The sequence below is a fragment of the Nestor notabilis genome, unplaced genomic scaffold (genome assembly GCF_000696875.1).
Source record: "Nestor notabilis isolate BGI_N333 unplaced genomic scaffold, ASM69687v1 scaffold5096, whole genome shotgun sequence".
NCBI lineage: Eukaryota > Metazoa > Chordata > Aves > Psittaciformes > Psittacidae > Nestor > Nestor notabilis.
Window position 1 is genome coordinate 26,448 of NW_009931423.1, and position 26,065 is coordinate 52,512.

The following is a 26,065-nucleotide window of genomic DNA, read 5'->3' on the forward strand; positions in this document are numbered from 1 at the left end:
TTTGGCTGGTGAAGAGGAACAGGGCGTAGCTGAGAGCAAGGATCTGCCTGGAACATTAGGTGAGGCGAGAGGCAGGTTGCTCAGTGTGAGCCTCAGTTCGTATGCTTGTGCTCTACACAAAACCAAGCCAAGACTGGTGAATGAAGACTTGGTCTATCAATGGGTTAGCTCCCTCCTTAGAGAAACCTCCAACATACAATATTCCAGAGGTATGAGCTTAGCTGCATCAGGCATTGGTGCGCTGAAAGAGGACAGACTCCAGCCCTGGTACCTTCTGTCAGCCAAGGAGAAAATGTCCCTCAGCAGAACATGTGCCGGTGCTGACAGGGGCAGACCGAGGGCACAAGTCTGCTTCTGAAGTGAGCTGACATTCAGAGGAGCCAAGACCATCTTAGTTATCTTATTACATACCTTTGGATCTCATTGCATGCTGCAGGGACAAGAGGCTCCTGTAACAAACTGCCTCCTAAAGTCTGAGTAAAGCCATTGTAATCTCAAAGGTCCTTCTTAAAGTTTGCCTGAGTTTATCTTCCATGTGTGACAAGCCCCAGAGATAGGGAAATCAAAGCCAGGACTCTCCTCCCTTTATAATTCAATGACAGTGCCAAATGCTGGCAATGAAACAGCAATTTTTTTTCTATTCGCTTGTGTCAAATGAAACAGGATTTTTACACAGACCCTGCCCTCAGCACACAAAATGTTACCAAAAAATTGTATCATCAACAAAAATCCCCAGTTACCACTTACAGAGTCCCACTGAATCCTACTACAGTGGGAGAGGTAAGGGATGGAGAGAGAAAGATGAATGGAGGTGAAGAACAAGCAGATGAGAAATAATTACCTGCAGGAGAGCTCTATCCTCACAAAAACTAGAGCCAGAAAAACATTTTGGGACTGAGACATCCCAGATCCTCTCAATTGACTGAATTCCCAAAGGACATGGATGCGGAACACAGGCTGCATCAAAGCTATATGATGCAGCCCAGTATGCAAACTGGTCAAACAGGTCAATCCGGACACCTTTAGGTCATTGAGATTTCAGATCATAGAATCCTAGAATGGTTTGTGTTCAAAGGGGCCTTAAAGCTCATCCAGCTCCAACCCCCCGCCACGGGCAGGGACACCTTCCACTAGAGCAGGTTGCTCCAAGCCCTGTCCAACCTGTTCTTGAACACTGCCAGGAATGGGTCTTACCTTTTCCTCCTGCTTCAGAATAAGCAGCAAAAATTTGACTAAAAAAAAAAAATAAAATAATCTGATTTGGACAATTTTACGTCTTTTTAGACCCCAAAAGGAAAACATACAAGCCTGCTGACACAGATGGCAGGGGACCTGATGCTTCCCTGCAGTAGTAAAAGGCTTGCACCACTTGGGGTGCCCTGGGAATTGCCAGTCATAAACAGGAGGTGTTCAGGTGAATTAGGGGACAGAACTGGGGAACAGAAAAAGGTAGAAATCTCTCTCATGTGCCCAGACTTGGCAGAAAAATGCTTCCAGGTTACATTAGGATTGGTTTTACTGTGAAACTGGAATGCCAATGTGAAGCAGCCCTGCTCATCGCAGGGTTTGGACTAGATGACCTTTGTAGGTCCCCTCCAACCCAAGCTGTTTTATGATCATGTTCTATGATCCCCCTGCTCCCAATACTGCTCCTCTTCCTCCCTTCATCTCCAATTTCCTCCAAGAGCACTGGAGGGAAGGCAGCAGGCAGCAGATGGAGTCCCCGCTCCTGTTTCCCAGCTGGGCTTGGGGAATTCTCCTCCTGCCCTTCATTTTAATGAGGTGGTTTGAGGCATTCCCCTCCCTCCCGAGCCAGCTATGGCAAGGGGAGCTTGTTACTGCTGCTGCAGGGGAAGGCCCCAGAGGCAGGAGATGCAATATAGTCTCCAGAGTCTCGTCATTAACTCAGTGCACATAACAAAGTAGTAACTGATTACAGATGGGTTGAGGGAGGCAGTGTGATCTACTCCAGTTACTTGTGGTCAGGAGGGGTGCAGACACCCCTCAGCTTCTTATAGTGATATACTTGCAAACAGAGACATTCGTAATGAGAAACCAAAGCTTTGTGTCAAGCAGGATTGGCAGAATTTATGCCCTTTCAGCATTTGGTTTCTGCACATCTTCTGCTTAGAAACATCTTAATGTCCTAATAGGCAAAGAATGTGATAGAGAAATGGGGGGAAATTCATCCTGATGTGAAAAGCCAGGATAAAAGGTCCCCTGTGGGCTCCCAGCCTGACCCAGAAAATGAGCACTGAGCTGTCTGCACTGCAGATTTTATTTGCTGGCACATTTGTCTAATGTGAGCAGGAACAGGAACATACTGAGCTCTGAATGCTGGGAAACCTAGCTGGCACCCCAATGGATTTGAATTACTGAGAGAACTGCACCCTCTGGGATGAGAACTGCTCTGGGAATAACCCCCAAATGTGAATAAATTCGGGACAATGGAGCACTGCTTGTGGGAAACAAGGCTGAGGTTGGTGAATAAATTATTTGTTATGAATAATTCACCCTGACCTAGTTGTAACTATTCTGTTCTTTAAATCTTCTGCAGGCTTCAGGGAGGATGGCCACGGCCTTCCTGCCTCCCACAGCCTACAGAGCAGCCAGGTCTGCGCCCCAAAGCATGGGCTCTGTCTCTGGCACACAGCTGGACCATAGAGTGGTCATCCTACGTTCAGTAGGTGCAACCTTGCTCCTTGTCCAGCAAAAGCGATGTATGATGCTAACCCTGTGCAGAAGAGGTAGCAAGGCTGGGCAGGTAGCAAATGGGCCTTTAAAACTCTTGTTTAGCTTTCAGGGGTGCAATCCAGATCCCAAAATCCATGTGGCAAAGTGAGGTGCAGTCATGAATGTGGAGCTGCAAGATCACCCCCATCCCATATCCAGGAGCCTTGGCTATGTCAAGAGGCATTTAAAGGAGAGCCAGAGCCCTTCTAATCCCTGCAATAGATCACCCTTGAAACAGGGTGTGCAAAACTATGCTTGAGAGCTCTAAAACCACCACAAAATGAAGTTAAGATCCCCCTCCAGCTGCCATCATCACCCTGCAGACTCCATGCAGGCTTTTGCCCACAGCTACTTGGACAGAGGTAGAGATATGCTGGCTGTCAATGCTTGTCTTCTGTCCCCAGAGAGGGAGGTAAAAAGATGACTGTTCAGAGCAGTGGGGCAAGGCTTGGGTTATTGCCTTTCCTAGCACCACTCTTCCTAAGAATCATGCCTAGGCTCTCAGAAAACCATCCTCCAACCCTGCTCATGCTGATATCTGCAAGATATCTTGATGGCACAGTAGTACCAAAGAGATTTAGCAGCCACATGGGCATTTCCTTCTCCCATTTTCTCTAAAGATGCACACAAAGCGTGCAAAGGATGGACTGACTCCAGGTAACAGCAAGGCTGCCTGCCACTTTGCCTTTACAGCTACTACTGAATAGCAGATAAAGCCCCAGGACCCTCTGCTATGGACAAGCTGAGTCTAAGAGGTCTCAATGTCTCAAAACATGACTGTAAACACAGCAACCTCTCCCCTCGCATAGAAACATAGAACCATAGAATGGTTTGTGTTGGAAGGGACCATAAACCTCATCCAGTTCCAACCCCCTGCCATGAGCAGGGACACCTTCCACTAGACCAGGTTGCTCTGAGCCCCGTCCAACCTGGCCAACATCACCACTTCCATCTGAAAACGGAGAAGTGATCAAACCTCAAGTGATCAACCCTCAAAACACCTGAGTGAAGTCAAAGTGATTTTCTTACTCTTTTCAACAGACAGGGTAGAAGAGATTTTAAAGTTCAGTTCCTTCCCCCTTTACTCCTCTCCACCCTGTGCAGGATAGAGCTCTCCTGGTGCCCAAGCAGTGTGGCCAGAGGACCCAACACATGCACCTCCTGGCAAGCAGCAAGCCACATACACAAAACTGCAGAGGCTGGTCACACTGACCAAGGAAAACAGTTGAGAAAGAGAAACCAGAAAACAGCAGAAAGGAAGAACAGCAGCCAAGGAGGCCAAGAGAGGGGAAAATCCAAACGAAATCACAGTGGGCACATACTGAGAAGGCAACATAGATGAAGACACAGGGCAAAACCTTTGCAGAGAGGACTGGGAATAATAAATATGGAAAGAAAAGGGGTGGATATGTGGGGCAATACATCTGGCAATATGGGGATATATGTCTCACCATTTGCCAGACAGAACAGTAAAAATCTCATTTGGTTCAGGGGGGGAAGAACAAAAGTAACACAAAGTCCTGGCTGCTGTTGGCACTGACTGAGCTACAGTGCAGGACGAGGGGGTCTTTGTCACCCTCCAGGCTGGCTCTGTGTGGGCTGCACTGTCCTCCCCAGGTCTCCCACCATTATGGTTCATACACAGACACCTTTCGGAGGATTCGTAAGTAGATGGGTAAAAATTAAAGATGTTTTAGAAAAGAAAATAAGCAGGAGTCTGTTTATAGGTACCTAAATTCTGTGGATTTCTCCTGCAAAGACAGACAAATTAAACAAGGTACCAACTAACTCATAGGGAAAAGACACATTCTGCAGTGCTCCTGCCCAGGGACAGTCTGTGGCAAAAGTTGAGCACAGTCACATAGAGGCACAGAAACACCACACTATGAAAACCAGCAAAAGGCTTGTAAAAAACGTCTATTTTAACACATGATCTTTTTAACCCCTTTTATTTTCTTTGTTTTCTAACTATACAAGATTAGGGGGAAAGGGGAGGGAGAGCTTTGTGCTTCTGGTACTCCTGTGACCACAGAGCAGATATGGTTGCTGCAAACACCTACAACAGGACGCAGCTCCATTTAAAGTCAATAGAAACCCATGGATGCTAAAAGGAGACACTGATTACTTGAAAAATCATTGGGTTTCTGTGTACAATTGGTGCCTCTATACAGATGTCTGTTTAGCTATCTACTCTTCTATCTGAAACAGCTGAGACCTGGGAGCTGGCTTTCTGATGTAACTGGGTTTCTCAAGTGTAGTTACAGCATGGTGGGTATGAACTCCTTGTAATAGAGATGCTCTTTTAAAGTACCTACCAAAGTCGCCAGAAACAAATCAAAAGGAATAGAGAAAAGACATCTAACTGGCTTGCTTTAAGGTTATGTTTAATTTTTTCTTTTTAAATCCTAACACACTGAAGAAGGATCTTGTAGGAAGCTGTATCTGAACCTCTTCTTGCTGCTAAAAGCCCTACATAAAGGCAGGCCCAGGTCTGGGTTTAGCTTGAGTTTCTCACAAAATCTTGCTTTCATATGGCTTCAGTGAGAACTCAAGCACTATTGGAGGGGCTGTTGTGGTCTGGACGCATTGCACACAGCATGATGGGGAGTAGTAATTGGACTTGGTTGTGGCTGAAATGCCATCAACAGCAAAAACTCCTGTTGAGTTTGATGGATGCTCAGTTCCACCAATGCTAGATGCTTATGGCAAACCTCTCCCTCTAAAACTGTGGGGTTCGATGTGAAGACCTTCCAAGAAATAGACCCTAAAAAGGCAGATTTCCAAGCACCATGATCAGCATGACTTTAACTGTCAGGGTCTGGGTCCGCTCCATGATCTTGGCTCTGTGTTTCCACTGCGTTCATCCACGCAGTGCCTGGAAGGCAGCAGCTTGCAGCCTTTTGGTTAAAATGCATTTCTTGTGATTCAGTTAAAAAGTTTTCCACAGTAAACAATAAGTTTGACTGATTTCTTCATCTTCCTGGCTTCAGAGTTTTCTGTTCAAATAATTTCTTTCACAAAGGGTATTTCAGGGGCCCTTCTGGTATTGCCTGTGTTTAATGGCTTGCTAACTCCTACAGCACTGCCTACTCTGATTACTCCAATCTAATTAAAAGGGGGGGAAAACAACATACTACTGTAGGGCTAGTGAGAACTGAGAGTCAAACAGCTTTAGGAAAATAAATGGAGATCATATTGTGGGGTAATGTGGTCATTAGCACCCTCCCTCCCCAAATTAGCCTAAATAGAAGCAGAATGAGAGACGAGAGAAAGAAACACTGAAAGAGATAGCGGAGACATACTTATAAAGACAAAGTGATGTGCCATAATTTTAAAGACAAAAAAAAAAGAGGTTACTAAGGAACAGAAAACTTAAGAAAAGCAGATCATCCAAAATCCAGTCTGCTCGGAAAGCAGAGGAAGCACCAGCAAAGTCCAGGAGAACAACATTAATGCCACAGAAACCCAGCACCCACTTCAGCCACGGCACAAAAAGCTGGTGGTTTGGCAGGAGTTTCTTGAGGGGTTGGTCTACCTTATAGGCAACACGAGCTGGGCATTTCTTTCCAAGGCCTAGAGGTGGGGACATGTGTCTCAGCATCTCATACATGTCTGTGTAACTGATGCGCCCGCTTGGAGTCAAAGGGAGGGAGGCAAATGCAAGAGGACACAGAAATCAAACCAGACCGGGTGGGGGGGTAGGAAAAAAGAGGGAAGGGGATGGGGAAAAAAGGCAACACAACCAAGCAAATTAAAAGGAGGAGAGAGAAGGGAAAGCAGACAAGAAAACAGAGATCTGGTTAATCAGATTTCTTAGGAAAACAAAATCAAAGAGGTGGGTAAATAGGAAAGTTTCTCTGCTTCCGTTGCTGTGTTTCAATGCCCAATGTCTCCTCCTCACTGCAGGGATGTCTTATGGCCAGAGCTGTGCCTCGGCAATTGGGTTCCTGTGGAGAATGATTGATGCCTCTGCTTGGGGTGGAGAGGGTGTAGGGGGGGCTCAGGTTTGGCTGGCTCTTTGCAGGGGTGGAGGATGCTTCCCCTTCTGTATTCACCATGCCAGGGAGAGCTGGTAGGCAGAGTTATGGGACAGGGAGAGGCAGGGCTTGGAGAACTCATCAGCATTCCTTCAGTGAATAAAGAGTTTGGTTTTCAGGTTAGCTTGTAGGCTATGAGAGAAACAAGAAACCAATCCTGGTGTGTTTGCTCAGGGGACAGACTGGGGCTGCTCTGACTCCAAGCCAAGGGTGCAGCTCTGCACAACCTCCAGCCTGAATCTGACAAAACCAGAGCCCATCACTTGTTTTTCAGGAAGGTGGTGGAAAGGGGACCTGTTTCTCCTTTACATTTGATGGGGCCTCTCTTCTAGCAACACAACGTCAAATGGTTGTTTCCACCACCATGAGCAGCTGGCTGTCCTGCATTAGAGAGAGCTGGGAATTGCAGGGATCTGGGAAAAGATCCTTAGACCAGCCCATTACTGATGGCATCTACCTTCAGCTCATGTTGGTGGCAAACGACATTCTGCCCCGAAAAGCAAGGGTCACAGAAAGCACAAGGAATTCTCCTGCTCTGCTTTTTTCTGGCTACTGAAACCGGGAACATGGCTGTGACAATCCCATTTTGGTTTCCCAGTGAGCTGTCTGCTTATTACATTGTGCAAATCTGTGCTGCCTGTCATCTGAGGAGACTTAAGTATATTGTAGCAAGTTATGAATGTTTAACATCTATAAAAGCAGGACAGTATTATCACTATACTGGGAAGGAAACCAAGACCTAAGCACCCATCTGAAACCCCTAATTTCAAGCAGGACAGCTACAGAAGCAGGCACCAGCACTCTGCCCTGACATGGGTCTCAATCTCTACATAAAGCACTGATGCAGGAGGGGGTGGAAGAGAGAACTTACCAAGCCAAAACCATCTATTCCTGTCCTTTTTAGCTAATGCAGTTAGAATACCACCCAGGTTTTATAGCCCAGAGGTAGTTTAAAGGCTACTGAGAGACATAAATTGCAATAAGAGCCAATGGCTTCCCCCTGACTCCTCTCTTCTGCCTCTGCTCCCTCGCAGGAGGTAGAGGGTTTCATGCCTTCTCTGCAGTGCTTGATAACTCTTAATCCCCAAATCAGGTGTGGAAAACACTTGGGCTGGAGTGAAAGAAAAAAAGCAAGCTCCATGCTGGCTCCTTCCATTTGTCTCTCCTTTTCTTCTGTTCTCCATGTACTGACTGCCAGAAAATCCCTGCCTTTAACTGGGACTCCACTGAAGTCCAGTGTCATCCTGTGCTGTTTTCTTGTAAGGTCTGTCCTTAATTCCCACCTCGGCTCCCAAGGACACTGTACTTTTCCTGTGCCATAAGCCAGGAGGTTTCACTGCATCTCAGAGACATAATTTTCCTCCCAAGGCAATCTCTGGCTGTTGCACTGTGAAAAACTCATCCCTTCATCTCCCCCCCGCCTAGGTAACCATCCCACCCTGCTGCCCAGTTAGCCAGTGCCCAGATCAAACATCTTTCCAATTCAGGAAAGGGAGACGCTCAAATGCTGATCATCATTGGAGTGACAATGCTTTGAAGGCCAGACATGATGGACAACTCCCTATAAAGCTTGGGAGGACATTTCTCTCCAGTGTGTATATATAGAGAGAAAGTGCTCGGATGCTGTGCTGCTTTTCCCCAACACTTCCCACCTAGACCTGGCAGGATGGAAGCTGGAGGGTTCACTGTCTCATAAAGCTGCCTGTCTCCAGCCAGCTGGGGTGTGGGAGTAGATGGGGAAGAGATGCATCAAGGAACAAGGAGGCAATCAGTCAATCATTCCTTCTTTCAGGCAAGGGGTTAGTTACGTTGTGGTTTCTTTTCTGTACTGGTTGCATTTGCACTCGGAGAGGAGGGTGTGGGGTGTAAAAAGAAACAAAACCAGAACTGAAAATGCTGGAGGGAGTCTCTGAAGTTCCAAACCTTGTAGGCCACCCTATGAGGGCACTTCTTTCCTAAGCCCAGGGGTGGAGCAATAACACGTAACAAATTGTACATATCCTTATAATGAATCCGGCAACTGGAAAGAAAACATCAGATGTTATGACAGCAAAAATCAGTTTTTCCCCAGACAAACAGGAGAAGTTGGAAGAGCAAAACACGCTGAAAAGCAAAGTTAGTCTGAGAGCAACTGGGCTTGCAATGAAGGAGGCACTTCAACACACACACAGAGAAAGAAAGAACTTCCAACTGCTCAAGAAAATCTATATCCTGGCATTTTCTTTGTTGAAAACTTCAAGTATTGTTCAAGTCTTTCCAACCACTGCATCTGGTTACATTTATCACTAATGTGCCCAACAAAACCAGAGCCTGCAGCACACAAACAGCCTGTTTAATGGATTATTACTGGGATTCCAATTAGCTGGCTCAAAAGAGCTTGGGAACTGTCACCCTCCACTGTTACCACCTACATAACTCCAGCAGGTCTATGCTCTGCATCATGGGCAATAACCTATCAGCTGAGTCCAGAAACGGCCGTCACGAGAGCTGGCTTGGCCATTGGCACTGGGAAAACCTTCGTTACCAGCAGGTGAAATCAGATGCCTTGAGTTAGCTTTATGCTCAGTCTCATTAATTCCCAACAATATTTTAAGCTAATTTAACAGCAGGATTAGATTTTTTAATCTTTTGTAAGCAACCAACTCATGTACAGAAAGAACTGCACTGAACTTCAAAATGACCTCTCCTGAAAAATGAGGTGGTTTGGCTTCACTATGTTTATTTTGGTAAATTATAGAAAGAAGGTTGGAATATTTGGGACTGTCTCTTTCAATATTACTGCTTTTTTGGAAGTGAAAAATTAAAGTCTATTCAAAACCTTCACAATCCACTCAAAACTATTAATTCAGAAAGAGATCAAATGGAACTGTGCAAGTCTTGGCTGCAGGCCTAATTGTGGTTATAAAAAGTACATTGGTTTAAATAAGTCAAGAAGTTTACTGAAATTATAGAATGGTTTTGTAAATTCAGTGTATAGAAAATATGTATTAGCAGTTCCCTGAGCTCTCTAAGGGAGAGTCCATGGAAGGCCTTCAGAGCAGTATAAGTATTGTATCAGAAGGTTAGGGCAGCAAATTGTGTCAAATTATGACAAATAGAGATTCTTTCCCAGGTTGTTTAAATCCATTTGAGTTCTGTTTATTTTCATCAGCATCCCTTTATCTCAGATAGCGAAGGAAAAATGTCTATACTGGGAGCTGAAATCATAGAATGGTTTGTGTCAGAAGGGACCTTAAAGCTCATCCAGTTCCAACCCCTTGCCATGGGCAGGAACATCTTCCACTAGAGCAGGTTGCTCCAAGGCCTGTCCAACCTGGCCTTGAAATGCTAGAAGGAGATGGGCTGACATGGAAAACAAAGATTGCATCAACATTTTCTTTCAATGAGTTTGATCAATCAGTGAACAGATGGCTGAATAAAAAAATGCTTCCTTCAAAGCCCTGTGTCTTCAGTCAAGATGGGATGTGCTCCTGGGAGCTGTACCTTGAAAGACGAGTTATTAAGCTCAGTCCATGGACAGCTGTTGTGAAGCACCATGTCCAGAGCTTCACAGGAGTTCAGCCCAAATGATCAGAAGATCTGTTGTGACCTCAAACTGTGAACAGAGTTCAGATTACCTTTAAATTGAGGATGTGTTAGTCCCACTTATGAAAACATAAGTGATTGCAGTGGAACTATTCACACATGGAAAATCCACAACATGCACATGTTTTAGGATCATGCCTCAAGCATCATGCATTGGCTGTCCTTTGATTCGCACTTCTGCCCCTGGTCCCTCTGCCAACATCGATAGCTTCACACCAAGCAAAATTTGAACAAGCTTAGAGAAAAACAGGATTAGAATCTTAATATATGACATACTCTGTATTAAATACTCTAGAAGTGAAAAGGTTTGGCCTCTGTGTGACTCACGAAACACAACCTCTGTGCTCAGAGTTAATAAGGCGAGCAAATCTTTCTGTAAGCTTAATGCTTCTGACTCTTATGGGTGGAAAGTTCCTGAACACATATAACATTAAAAATCCACATTGATACTAAATTTTCCCCTTGCAGGTGTGTTACTCCTCCCACAGATGCTCACCAGAACCAAGACTATTTATGAGGTGAGAAGGGGCACTCCCAAGTTTTCAGCCTCACTGAGGTTTTCTAGTGGTAAGAGATAGGACTGGATTTGAAAAGGGGGAAAAAATATTTACTGCCTGTCAAATACCCACAAAAGACTTGTCTGTGTTACAGAGCATGTGGTAATGAAAATCAGCTTGGGGATTACAAGCTGCTAGTATATGTGTAGTGTATGTGCAGGCTCACAGTATGGCTGGCTTTGAGCTGGTTAAAAATCATGCACAGTTCAGAGCAATGCAGTCATTTTAGAATAGGTTTACACTAAAAGTTAGCCTAAATCAATTTAACTAAGATTTTAAAGTGGTTTAATTGTATCCTAGCAGGGAGTTTGAGATGTTGATTATACAAACACTTGCTGCATCTGTCTCTACTGAAAGGAAACAAAAACGAGTGGAAAGATTGGAGGAGCTGGAGGCAGCTTCATTACAAGTACAGATTAGATTCATAGCAGAGTAAGTTGTGGGGAGGAAAATGGATACAGAATTAGTAGGTCTAAGCCTCCCAACAGGCCAGTTCCCAAGCTGCAGAATAACAAGGAAACCACTGTGACTGACCATCTAGAAATGCTTCCAACAACCAGGAGCATTGTGCGGTAGCTTCCTCTGGGCAATGGCAAAAAGCAATGTATTAAAGTCAGTCTTGCTCTGGAAGTGACCACTGACCAGAACCATTCCCTTAGTTTTAATAAATCCCTTAAAAGTCTTCAGCAGTAGCTCCTGGGTCTCCCATACACCGTGGTATTTCATCCCAGACAAGCTGCATTCTCTGGGAATGTCTTTGAATAAGGAAAACAAAGAAATAAAAGCATAAACCCAAACACCTCACCAACTGCTGTGAGAAAACCATTTCTTTCTTTAGCACACTCCTTTATCAGGAATATTTTATCAGAGGCTCACTGAGCACTGAAATGCTTCCAAAATCAGGCTTCCTGCCTTTTCTTCTTATTTCACGTCTTATGTTTCAACTGCAAGTCCAAAAGCTGAAAATGTTATTCAGAAGAGCAAAATTCCCTTGTACAATTTGCTGTCATTACAAGGAGGTTTCCAAGATCCAAACATTAGGTTTGATGAGAAATGTCTGTTTGAAAAATCACATTTTGAGCAAAACACCCTTATGTGGAGGAACTCATATCACTCCCTGCTGCCTCACAGGTGGATGAACTTAACTGATGAAGGCTGAGCCTGCAGCACTTGACTCGGATGCAAAGCAGTGGGGTACATCAGCTTCTTTTAAGAGACAGGTAACACCTTGAAAACTTGGATTGTTTGAGGTTGTTTGTGTGGCCTCAGGTCTCTTCACAGGATTTGTGAGACCATTAAGGTGGTTCTCAACTAGGAGAGAAATGCTGCACAAATGAGGTATAACAAGGATGGTCTCTCTAGTTACCTAAAGTGCTGCCAAGGGCAAGAGATTCAGCATATTTTTATCTCCAACTGGGACGCAAAAGCCAAAAGCAATCAAAGCTCCTTTTGTAAATGTTAAACAGCTTCTCTACTTGGCCAGTTAGCCAAGATCTACTCTATTAATTTTTGGCTCAGGGGGATTGGGGGGGATGGGAAGGGATGGGGAGGTGGAGGGTGCATTTTGCTTTCTTGATTTGTTGGTTCATGTCTATGTCATGTCTATATAAAGGAAATGTCCTTGTAATGACATCAGATTTGTTTGTCTCCAGTGCACAATGAACTGAAGTTGGAGCATTAACAACCAATGTTATCTCAAGCTTTGGAGCCATCTTCCTTCTGGAGCTGTACTCACACTAAACCAGGCTGTTTGTGTGTATAGGTATGGTATTTGTACACACTGGAGATGCCTTTCTCCACATATAACAGTGTACGTACCAGGCAGCTGGGTCATATTCAGCCCAGACACGAACAAACTCATCCAAATGATGGGGCCCAAGGATGGAGGAGTCTCTTGTCAGGTATTCAAAGTTGTCCATGATCACAGCCACAAACAGGTTTAACATCTGCAGAGAGGAAGTGATAATGCACTTAGAGAGACAAGAAAAGGGGAAAGAAAACAAAGAAGAAAGGTGAAGAAAAGAAAGAAGAAGGGGAAAGAAAGAAATAGGGGGAAAAAGGAAAAAGAAGGGAGAAAAGGGAATAAGGAGGAAGAAAAAAGAATGGGGAAGAAAGAGAAATGGGAAAGGGGAAGAAAAGCTGGAAGAGGAGCTGGAATGATTCCCTTAGCATGATTAGAATGATTTCCTTAGTGTGGTTTCTACAGGAAGCAGCTGCACACTGGATAATAAACTCAATAGACTTAGCCCTGGGTCCCTGGGCTGCCAGCTGCCTCCTCCTCTGCACACTGGCAGCCACCACCAGCTCTGCAGCAAGCAGCAGGTTTGCCATGGCTCTTGGCCTCATCCCCATCACTGGTAATGCCTTACAGCATGACTCATGCCAAAGCCCACTGGCTCAGCACCTCTCCCTTGCCTCATCTTTGCTATGCTCCAGCACAGACTAGCTCATGGGCTGCAGCGGCTGAGGCACCAACTGGCTGAACTGGGTGAACTCTTCCAGTACTCTCATATCAAGGCACATCAAAGCAAGCACAGCTAGAAGAAAAACCATTCTTCATCCTGAATGTCCTATTTTAGACAAAGAACAACTCAAACTTTCAAAGATCCCCAGAAAGACAAGGGGCAGGACACACAAAAGGCTCCTGTCCCTAATGGCCACTAACACAGAGCCTGGCAAATGCTTCTGGCATTTAAAGATGCTCCTCTTATTAAAGCCAAAGGTAGAGTCACAAGGATTTCAACAAGAAAAGATCAAGCTGCAGCCAGCAGAATGGAAGAGCAGGAGGGCAGGGGGGAACGGATGCTCCTGTGCTGGATAAAGAAAGACCTGAGTGGCACCTTTCTACCTTTGTCATGTCTATTGTAGGGAGGCTGAGCTGCTACTATGAGCACTGCTCCTCTGCACCACACTGAGGAAGGAGGACTGTGGTAAAGCCGTCTGAGCGTGCTCACCCAAGGATGAGCAGAATTAAACTGAATACAAATATCCCTGGCTGGTCTGTGAGTCATTAAAAGAAAACCAGGCAGAGAAGTCTGGGGTTTGTGCAGGTTTAAACAATTCTTGTGGGATCTGAAGGGAGGAGGGGTCTTGGCACGTGCTGGGACACACAACCCATCAGTACAGACAAGCACACTGTAACGAATCACTCCTCAATGCTAATCAGTGACTTCCAACATCTTTAGTCCATCTATTTTCTAGAATACACCCCAAAAGAAAGTGGAGAGTAGAACCCAGTCCCCAATCTATCCATGGCTACACTAGGGCCCTGAGGTGTCTTATACCACTCAAGAATCTTCTTCAGGCCAAGTTGTAGAGCACAGAGCCAAGCACACCCCAGCCCTGCTAGTGCCTTAGCAGCAAACAAGGCTTCTGCTCTGCAGCACCAAACATCCCTGCTGGGTTTGGGGACCAAGCCAGTACGGGGACAAAGCCAGTACTTCGAGGCACCCCAGTTCCAGGATGTTTGCAGGAGCTCTGTACAACACAGTCTAGACAAGCCCTAGAATCTTGTTGCAGTGCACTATAAAGTACTGGACAGGGATGTCCAAACCAACTCTCAGTTGTAGAATCAAAGACTGGTTTGAGTTGGAACAGACCTTAAAGATCATCTAGTTCCAATCCCCTGCCACAGGCAGGGTAATAGTAATAAACTGCTCAACAGTTGCAAGCACTACAACCACATAGGCAGGGCTCACTCATGCTCTGCAAAGTACCCCACACATAACAGTACCCACAGAGCATCAGGAGATAGCAAAACATCCTTTTCCATTGCTCCCAGCTCCAGCCATGGCTCCATACAGTTTTCCCTTGCTTCCACACAGCCGTTCCTAAAATTCTCATGTATTTCCAAATATATTTTTCATCAGTGTAAAAGTCAGGAGGAAAATTTTGCTGAGCTGGACAACCACAAAGAGCCAGAAACAACATTTAAAACCAAATACATTATCCAACTCCTCCCAGTCTTTTATGGTGTAACCATAAAAACGTGCTCTCCTGGCCAGGCTGCAGTTCTGTAATGCTTTAATCACTTGTGGGGAACCACATGTTTCACTGCAATGAAGTGCTGAATGCTCTTGAAGAATTGAGTTACAGCCCTGTCCTGTGCAGCCCAGCTGCTTGGCTTTCCCCTGCCTATTTTTTGAGCCTGCCCTCACTGCCTTTGCTCTTTATGCAAAGCTGAATGTTGCACAGACATGCTCCAGCCTCTGATTCTGCTACTACATGTGGAAAGGGATCATGATAGGAGACAGGGAGGGTGAGCCAGGGGGAGTTATTTGTCTTTTAAAGAACGATAATGCACATGAAAATAACAATAAGAATGTCTGATGTTGTGGTAGGGATTTGTACAAGGAAGACAACTGGCTTTGAAATAGACTGCCAAAGTAATCGGTAAATGGAGCATTAACTTTGTATAAGGGACTCAAGTTTCTTGATACATGCAGAAGAAATAAAGCATGGGATGTCAAAGGGGCAGCAGCAGTCAGACAAAGGATCTCAGTAGGAGCCATTGAAGCTGCTCTATCTACACCCAGCACCAGACTGCCACGTGTACCTCTTTTTCCTGGTTAAAGGTCTCTGATGACAGCAGGGATTAGCTGCACAAAGCACCAAATCTCAAATTTAAAGCAAAGCCATGGAACTGAATGTAGGCTTGATACATTGCTTTTTGGAACATTTCAGAACTGACTTTCATCTCTTTCTCCTTGAAGTTTAATTGGGTCCCTGTTCCTGGTTTTCCATCCCTCTGCCCCAGTGGTGCAGAAAGTGAAGCAAGGCCCTAGAGCAGAAAGCTTTTTATGCCTCTAAGTGATTGGAAATACATTGGCACCTGTTACAGCTGAGACCCAGCCTGGTATTGATGACCACAGGCACAAATCAAGTACAGCAGCTCTGTCTAGTTTCACGTCTAAAGCTTTCTTGGCACCACTGCAGAAGAAAATGATCATTGCATGTATGTGACAAACATACAAGGCATCAAGTAAGTGTGATGCTCCCAGCTGCCTCCTGCGATCACCGATGATCCGATTTTATCTTGGCTATTCTCACCCTGCCCTGCCCAGTTTGCTTCCACAAATCAAGACAAACCAGATTAATGCTTAATGCCAAATATTAGACCCCCCTGTGAGAAGGAAGATAAACCCCTTTAATAACTAAATGATCTCTTTGGGGATTAAAGGGGTTTTATCACCAGAATGAGAAATGGGTTTTAGTGAAGCTCTCTTGTAATGTTGTATAAATCATAATTAGGCAGAAGGAGGAAGCAAGTGAATGGGGAGGGAAGGGCTGGGAGGGGGGAATCCACACCAGCACCCCTACTATGGGAGAGATTGGGACCAACTTACCAGGAAGGAGCAGAGGAAGATGAATGACACGAAGTAGAAATAGGCAAAGTCGCTACCACATTCGTTTTTGGTGAGTCCAGAAAGCGGGTCGCAGGCTCTGTTGCTCAGGCACGACAGCATGATCTCATGCCAGGCTTCCCCCGTGGCACTCCTGCAGTTGGGAATGGCAGAGGGTGAGCTTATCCAACCCCATCCCTGCTACACACCTGAAGCGCATCCACCTTGTGGTATTACTGTGCTCAGTTAAGTACATTAATTAGGTGAAAGGTTGTGTCCTACTTCTACATCAAGAATTTGAACTACCAGCCTGCTGATATGCAAATAAAAGGAGAAAGAACATTTCCTTCTATGACTAGGTGGTAGAAGAAACTCACCAGGCTAAGGTAGGCTGAGCTTTACTGGTTTTATGGAGAATAAAACCAGATTGATTTGAACATGTCCAATGCAATGTAAGTAAACAGAGTTTAGATTGTTCTCTTTTGAAGCAGCTAACATTTCTGTCCTCGTGCTGGCTGCAAACCCAGTGGAGGTGGTGGGAAATGAAACCCAGCTTCTCCTCTTGAATTTCTTATTTCCTGTATCAGGCAGATACAGGAATACCAGGATGACTTGGTTGGTCATAGTGACTTGGGTCTTGTATTAAGCCTCTGCCCAACTTGACATGGGTTTCAAAGTGCTGAGTGTCAATTTATGGAGATATTGGTGTGTTGAAACAGATCTGTCCTATTCAGAGATATTCCAGGCCAACCTTTAATGCTAAGAAGGAGAAGGAGAAACAGATGCTTTACTTCACATACCTTTCTTAGAGGATGTCTAAGTCTCAGCAGCTAAACTGGTGTACGCAAAACCAAAGACTTATTTACTGTTCATATGCAAGTCATATGGTATCTTATCCTCTATTTACCTGAACAGAAGCATCAGGGCTTGGAGGAAGGTACGGAAATTATTGTGCCTATTAATGGAGGTTTCATCATCTAGAGCAATGTTCCCAAATACCTGCCACAGAAAACAGAAGTGATTCAGGCCAAACACATCCTCACATGGACATTGTCAATTGAGGTGGATCTAATGGAGCAGGAAGAAAAGGCACGGAAACAATTTGTCCTTGTTTAAAGGATCTGAAAGTTAAAATCATTTCTGTGCTGAAGAAGGAGATAAAAATTTGTTGTAGAGATTAAATGGGGACAAAAATAGGGTTACCGTGCTCCATCTTCACACAGACCCTTTCCAACACCAGCTCCATCCCAGGTCAAGAGAACTTTCTCATTTCTTATCAGGAAGGTGCAGAGCCTGAGCTGGTCCCTGCTCTCAGCCTCTTGATGTGCCTGTGCCCAGAAGGGACATGTTCAGCCCAAGGGAAACATGGCTGCCCACCAATGCCTTGGAGATGCTATGCTGTGGCTCCTGGAACTGGTTTGCCTGCTCATCCTCTCCCTTTGTACACCCATGGCAACGTTCAACACAAAACTTGGCAATAAGCATAGAAAAACGTGGCGTTTTTTTCCCCACTTCTGATGTACATGACACCAGACAAGAGGAGCCTTTCCCTCTTTCTAAGTCAGTTATTGATCTTGCTGTGGAGGCAATAACCCATTTGCACTCTGAAACAGTGGGAAAAAACCAGGCTGATTATGGTCAGTATGAAAGCTAAACTTTTTACCTGCATGCCAATGATGGCATAGATGAAGAAGAGCATTGCAATGAGGAGACACACATAAGGCAAGGCCTGTGGAAAACGAGAAGGCAGCATTAATGACAGAAGATGCAAACATCATCTGATAGCATTTAATTCCTGTGATTTCTGGCATTCTTCCTTCAGATGAAGGAACTGGGTAGAGAACTATGACGGTGGTGAGGTGCTGGCGCAGGGTGTTCCCTGTGCCATCCCTGGCAGTGTTCAAGGCCAGGTTGGACACAGGAGCTTGGAGCAACCTGCTCTAGTGGAAGGTGTCCCTGCCCGTGGCAGGAATTGGAGCTGAATGAGCTTTAAGGTCCCTTCCTACATAAACCAGTCTGGGATTCTATGAATTCTGGCAGCCTTCAGAAGACAACTCCCTGGAGACAGGTATTCATCAATCACAAAACAGTCTGGGCATTCCAGTGGCTCTCCATACATCCCTGCAAGCAGATCAGCAGTAAGCAGGGAAAACACAGTGAGAACTTCCACAGCAAGCACTGGAGCTACTGGCAAGAATGTGCCAGTATATACAATATGCATAATTGTATGAACATTAGTTTTTAATGACCTTGCTGTAAATTTAGTACAAGAAAAAAATAGGCTTCCAAGGGGCAAGTTCCTGCTCTGAAACAGGCACAGACTGCAACCCCAGGAGGACAAAAAAGACTGAGTTTTAGCAAGAAATCAGTGAAGGCTACAGTGTAATGATGAGAGTAACCAAGCTGAGAGTAACAGCTCCTTCCCACTCAGGCTAAACGAATGGGTAATTAATGCAGTGAAGTGTTTTCATTTCAGATTAAGTGATGTCCTCTCTGCACTGCAGAGAGGGAGCATGCCCCATAGGCAGAGTTAAAACGCAAGTTGTAGAAATGGACTGCAAACCAGCTGAGAGCTGTTCAATATAGCCAGCTTTGGGGCACGTGGGCTTTTTTTAGATCTGGAAAACAGCTAACACAAAGCTAGGCAGAGGTTGAGAACTAAGCTGCTGTAAGGTAGCAGTATGAGGGTCACTTTGTTTAGAAGTGCCATATCCAGCTGCGGACACCCCTGCGCCACAAATTAACACCAGCCACAAGATTCTCAGGAGGGAAGGGCAGAGGTAAAGGAAACCAGGCAAAGCAACTGTCTCAACTTTAGTACAAACCCTCAGTTTTTAATCCTCCAAATCATACAAACAAAGCTCTGTGCTATGCAGCTTCACAGTTCATAGCATCAAAATGCACTGGTTTGGGGTTTGCTTCTATCAGATTCTACCAAGACTGAAACTGGTGAAAGCAATTTAACCTTGCACTTGCTACGGCAAACAGCAGGCATGAGGGCACTTATCAGTCAATCATTTCCTTATGCAAATACTCAAGACTTTGCCATGGGGATTTTGGAGAGTTTCAAGGGCAGCCTAAGCTTGCACACTTGCATCAGTAGCCATCCACATTTCAGACTCAGCTTCCAGACTGCTCATCACCTGCAGTATTCAGGGGATGTTCAGCGTGAATCAGTTAGCACTATTCCTCTAATTCTTTTGTAGAGGTGCAGATAAGCAGTTCCCTTGGTAAAGGGAACTCTTTGATACCCAGTGAAGGATGCTACAGACGTGCCAAGCACCACCATCTCCCCTTTTCTCTTCCCTGCCTCCCACCTGCATAACACTCACCTTAAATGACTGCACAAATGTCCAGAGCAAGATGCGGATAGTGTAACCCTGCCGGAGGAGCTTGATAAGTCTGGCTGCCCTGAAGAGCCGCAGGAAGCTGAGGTTGATGAAGTTATCCTGTGGAAAGTAAAGGGTTTGTGTCCTTCAGAAATTAACGCGATTGGAAACCACAGCCCGCAAAAAAGAAATTAAAATTACCAGCTTCACGATCTAAGCAGCAAATCGGCCACCAGAAAACCTTCCAAAAGAAACATTCGTCAGTGCAGATCACTCCACATGCAGCAAGTATGAGAAAATCCCTCTCCACAAGAGCCCTCCCCTCTGCTACTGGGTCAATGATGGAAAAGGAAAAGGCCTTTTCACACTGTTCATGGAGGGCTTATTTTCTTTGAGCAAGGCAGATTTTCTCCCCCTAAAGACTCAGGGAGAGGTAATGGTGCCGTATTATCATTTCATAAAGAACGAGGTTGTTTTGAAGTCTTGGTCAGTTCTCTTTCTACAATGAATTGAACTTAAGCCAAGACAGTTGCAAGGGACTGCACATATAACCTCTACCATAACAAAGAAAGGCATCATCCAGTGAAGATTAAAACATCCTTGAAGGAATGAGGATATTTTCTAACCTGGAGGTTTTAGAGGTTTATACAACATGTGACTGGACAGGCTCATCAAGGAGAAATGGCACCAGCAAGACTGTTTGGAAGATGGATCAATGGCAGCAAATCAATTGGCAGATTGAGGGTTCAACAGCAGGAGGATGCGTTAGGAACCTGCTGATTTTTAAGGCTAATATTAAACGTGCCTTTGCAGGTGGACCAAAGAACTGCTCGGTACAGATTCCCGTTTCCATTGGGTTTGTATGATTCTCCCCACCCCACCCCACCCCCATTTTTATCTTTCCTTCAGGGAAAAGAGGTTTCTTGCCCCAGTGAGCTAATCTAGAGAGGGTTATTTCTGAAACAAAACATGCAAAAGCCAGATCCCTCTTGCCCTCCTACTTTAAGGAGATTAAAAATATCCCCCCTTTCCACACTAATTCCAATTTGCTTATTTATGAATCTCAGTTCACAGCCACTTATTTGACTGAGTAAGCTAAAGAGAGAAAGCATCCCACTTTAAACTATCAAGCAGTGGAGTGGAAAATACAATCATAAGGAGCTCTTGTTGGTAAAGATGAGCAGAAATAATCTTTCCCTTGTATTATTGCTTTACCAGGAGACACTCAGTCATATTGAAATGACCCACATTTCTTGCTCATTTGGCAAAAGAGCTCATGCTGAATTTGGGGGGGCTTGTTGGATCTATTCATTTATTTAAATGCCAGCTCAGTTTTGGGGCCATTAGCATTGCATTCCACCAATCCCACAGTTCAAGAAATCAGTCTCAGGCATGCACTTGGTTTCTCTCATTTTAAAAACACAAGCAGCTCAGAGTTAGGCACAGACCGTATATCAGACTCAATCCTCAAATAAAGAGAAAAGAGAAAAGCACAGGTATGTTCAATGAAAGAGCAGACAACACTGAGCTCATTCAAGTCAGCAACAGAATTCAGCTCTGGCAGGCAAAACACAAGCGAGGATTCCCCTGGGTTGTTCAAAGTCAGCAAAACAGGCACCAGAACTTCAACACTTGTCTCTTAGCATCAGCTTCTGGTTCATTTTTCACATCCCTTCACAAAATACCACCTTAACAGGTAAGAGCCACGTAAGACCCAGGGTCTGAATAACTACCCATGGCTAGATAACTGGGTGCCATCACTAATCTGCCCAAAATTTAGCAGCGTATTCCCCCTCTGGCACTGGCTGATGGACCTCTGCAGAGCAGAGTCAACCAGCACAAGGCAAAGTTTTAACCCAGAGCCCATTTAGTCATCAAAGGTCTCCCCACTGGATCACATCTCATGTGTAATGTTCATGGCACTTGGGCATCGTGCCTGTAAGTCTAACAAATCACCTTCAGAGCAACACTCGAGCCAGACCTGAAGTGCCTCCAAGCTGCATGTGCACACTCAGCATGTGCAGGATCTGTCTCTCTGTGCATGAACCTGCCTTACCACCCTTTTCCCTTGTTACTGCAGCTTAACAGGAAGAACATTGTTTTGTTCAGGCTTTGCTATAATCTCGTCATCACAGCTTTGGTCTAGGCTGACTGCAAGGTCATACTTAGCCCAGACTATCTCTGTGTTACATGAGGCTTTACACAGGATAGTGTCTGTATATGCAGTATGGAACAGGGGGCTCAAAACTGCATTTACATCTATAACTACCCACTCCCTGGGATTTGGAGGGACAAACAGTCCATAACCTTTTCTTTCTTTCCCCAAACCCTCCCCAACTCACGCAGTGCCATTTCTTAAAATGCAGACAAAGCCTCAACTCTGCTAGGAATCACTCACAACCCAGGAAAATCCGGCCACCAACATCTGCAGACTGATCGAAGGAGTGTTCTCTGCACTGTTCGTAGGGAGGCAAAATTACACACTTGTGATGGGTGGAAGGGCTCCACGTGTGTAACCCTCAGCATACCAGGTAGAAAACCCATCCGTCGACACCTCAGCTGTCCAGGCAGGTATTAGAACCGCATGCAGTTAAAGGGGAAACTGCACATTGCAATATTTCTGGTGTATAACAGCGATTTGCATCAATTCTCCTCCCACTCAGCCACCACACGGCACACAGATGACCATCATCTGGGTTATCAAGGTGTTGCTTTCCAAGTTTTAGTTTGCTTTGCTGTTGCACAGATGCTAAAGGTTGGTGCTCACAAGAAGCACCGCAGCTTTATGATTTTATGATCCACCTGAGGATGGGCAAATCATGTTTGAAAAACATTTCCTCCTGGCCTGTCACTATTTTCCTAAAAAAGGGAGCTCTGGTACTGAAGGCCCACAGTCACCCACCAGGCACTGGGGTGGTGGTCACAGCCACAGCTTCCCACAACCTGAGTATGACCAAAGCTCTGTTGAGCGATATCATTCCTGGAGCTAACTGCAAAGCAGGATGTAACAGACAAAGAACAGCCCCTTTACGCTATCTTAGGGTGTTTTCCACACTGAAAAGACTTGAAGATTAGGATATACAACCATTGCTCAGGTCTGTTCTTCAGCAGCAGAGTGGTTTCCTCCCAAATGCTACAGCTGTGTCCATCATCCACAGGGATAAGGAACAAGCTCTATTTTGTACACCAGTGGCAAAACACCAGCTCGGTTGACTTAGCATTTTGGATTTTGAAACCTGCAGCAGAACTATGAGGGGTTTGTGCCATGGCTGGACGTGCTCTGCAGGATGTAGAAGGAGGTTCCATTACACTACCCCAAAGCAATGAATTTGGGAGAATTTGAGCTGCTCATCCCTGCTTCTTTCTCCAGCCCTACTGCAGAACACAACCACCCCTTGGGCTTGAAACTTCAGGTTTCTGTCCTCAAAATGAAAGGGTCACCCAAAGTCGCAAAGAGCTGTGGGAAGAGGAATCCAACCAAGCCAAGAATGGGATCACTCATTAAGCTTTGGCAGTTGTCTTCATTCAGCATCAACAAGAATTAACTTATTCTGCTAACAAACTACTCTAGAGGAAATGGTTGTCTTCCCATTTAAACGTCCCTTGCCAGTACTGAAGAGGAGTTCCTGAATCTTGCACAGGGCCTTGGCTTCCTCTGAAGCTTGGGGAAACCCCTTGCTGATTTTAAAAGGCTGAAGATGCTTGCCACACTGGTTTGTGTCTTGGGGACACTGCAGTTACAGGCATATCATATTGTGTCCTTTCATCCTGGGCCAGAAGTGATTTTGTGTGTGATGCCCAGATCTCTCCTCATTCCCTCCTATCTTTAAACTTTGGTGCTTCTGCTACAGTCACTGTATGGTTCGATCATCAGCAGTGGAAGGAAGAAGGCAGCTCCCAGAGGGCAACTTGGTGCTCAAAGGTCCATCTTGGATGATGAGTGATGGAAGGAGCCTGGACCTGCACACAGGACCAGAGAGACTGCAATCCTAACAAACTTTGGGATGAGCATTTACATCTTTAACAGCAACAAGGCCAAAATTTTGCCAAACAGAAATAAACTGATGTTTTCCAATATTTTTTTCCTGTGTGCACCCATCTGTGCTGCCTAGACCATAGGTGCAGAAGATGAAGTCTCCAAAGACATTCTGTCAGCTCCCACACATCTGTAATGGTTCCAATCCTCAGATTGTGCTAGGCAAACTCTTAACCTACACATTGTCATCATCTTCTTTGCTACTTCCTAGAAGACAGTTCCCTTCTGTGACCCTCCAGGAAGCACGCATGGTGCATATTTGCAGTCTGCTATAAAGATTTAGTCTCCTTTACTTCTTAACAGCAACTGTGCAACAGGAAGACCGGATGTTAACACAGATACAAGAGCTGTTGTCACGTGGCCAAGCAAGTAGCTTATGGTCTCATTTGTGCTATTAACCATAGCCAAGACTACTATATATATTTTTTAGATTGTATTTTTCTTTATTCATTGTATTTTGCTTAATTTATGATTTTCAAAGACAAAGATCAGTATTGCCAAAGACATCTTTAGAACCAGGCACTAAATTCCCAGTGGGATCCGGTTCCCAGTACTCATCAGCCCTGTTCATAACAGGGCTTATGCATGTTACTTCACATCTTTGCTTTTGCATCCAGGGATTCTGTGTCCACTGTGGTGGCAAAATGCTTCTATATGATGGTATCACAAATAGTTTTCAAAGTTGAATAAAAGTTCCTCTTTCCTATGAGTTCTCTTTTTATTTGAAGGAAGCAAAGTTTGTAATCACTTCAATCATTTTTTTGCCTTACGTTACAGTGTAAACCATGGGCTTAAAGTAGTTGTAAGGCAGCTCTCTGAAAGGTGTTGCTTCCCTTTGCAGAAAGCTCAATACATCCCATCATAAAAGAAAACCAGTTTCTGAGACCTGAATTTGGTTCCACCACTCACAAAAGGTAGGGTTTTCCAGCCAGCCAATCTTCTCTACTCCAGGCCATCCAGCAGCATCTTTCCCTCCTATTCTTATTCACTTTTCCACCAAAATAAAGCAAGTGTCAGTCTCCCCTTTATCATCGCCAGGTGTAACAAAGAGCAGAGAACAGGCTATTGGTAACTGCATTTGCCTCACGTCACCAATTAGCCAAGGGGAAGAAGATGCAGGACAGAAGCCAGTTTTGAGGCACGCTGCATTGAGGCTTTTTTTCACCAGTGCAATCGGAAATCTCATCAAAAACGAGTCAAATTAAAGAAAAACGAGAGAAAATAAAAGCAGAGAATTTAAAGAATTGTTTAAATTCAATGAAACCAACCGTGTCCTATATGTGATGTTGTCATGGATGGGGATTTTGCAAGGTTATTTACAAATTTATTGGGTTTTTTTGAGCAGCAGGTGCACAACATACAGACGGAGACATGGTTTTCGCATTGTATGTTGATTGGATGGCGTGATTCAGCAGGTAGATAAGGAAAATAAAGAACAAAACAGGAAAAAAAAAGAGAAAATGAGTAATCAGGACAAGCAAAAAAGGAAACTCTGAAAATTTCACTGGAAAAGAAACTGTTGGGTTTTTAGGGGGTGTTATTTTATGATAGTTATATAAATAAAAAAATGCTTCAAACCAAAACAGGTTCTGGATCCTAAAGGGTAACACAGACAGTGCAGTAGATATTTGCATTTCATTCTGTAATGCAAATTGGAAGGCAATTCACAAACACTTCTCAGGATGGTTTTTGTATTTCCAGGCATAGAAATAGATGTCAGTTTGCCATACACCCATTTGGACACCTCCTCCTTGGTGCCCCCTGTTACACCTCAGTTACTGAGAGGGTAAAAAACTGACATACGTGTTTTTGCCTAAGGAAATAAAAAAATTTATATACATATTTCACTGCATTCACAAAGTAAATTACATATGACATAACTAGAAAATCAAAATAAAGCAGTTAATCAACATGTCTTTTCTTTTTATCTGTACTTTTCAGTGGGTTAAAGTACCAATGCAGCACAGCTGGTGGAAGCCCAGATGAGACTGCCCAGGTGAGCAGATTCATTTACCTTATAGCTGGAAAACAGAGTCAAGGAGAAAAGTGGTGCACCTGCAACTACTTGTGAGCCTGATCTCAAAGTTATACCCTGATAGCATCCCCTCTCCATAGGTAACTGCAGTTCTGAATGCCCCGTCCTGGGCAGTGTTCAAGACCAGGTTGGATGCAGGGGCTAGGAGCAACCTGCTCTAGTGGAAGGTGTCCCTGCCCGTGGTAGGGGGTTGGAATTAGATGAATTTAAGGTCCTTTCCAAGCCAAACCAGGCTGTGATTCTATGACTCATGGGTGGTTGTTTTAGGCACAGAAGCATTGAGCTCACATTGTGGGGGTCACCTGGGCTTGGGTGGATGGGGAATAATGGGGCTGAATGCTCAGGGAAGGATTAATGGGGGGTGCCACCCAGCTATGCCATGATTGCTTGCCAGCCAAGGAGAGACTGGAG

General features: G+C 44.8%; 1 protein-coding gene across 1 annotated transcript in view; it reads right to left on the reverse strand.

Annotated features, from left to right (window-relative positions):
* LOC104406789 (voltage-dependent N-type calcium channel subunit alpha-1B-like) overlaps positions 1 to 26,065 on the reverse strand; it is a gene marked incomplete at its 5' end in the record, with an annotated part of 286,797 nt that overhangs the window by 17,852 nt on the left and 242,880 nt on the right. Inside the window, 7 exon segments of the mRNA XM_010015879.1 lie at positions 8,694 to 8,790; positions 12,731 to 12,858; positions 16,258 to 16,408; positions 17,162 to 17,253; positions 17,918 to 17,983; positions 19,587 to 19,703; positions 24,888 to 24,893. Coding sequence (XP_010014181.1) covers positions 8,694 to 8,790; positions 12,731 to 12,858; positions 16,258 to 16,408; positions 17,162 to 17,253; positions 17,918 to 17,983; positions 19,587 to 19,703; positions 24,888 to 24,893 — 657 coding nt within the window.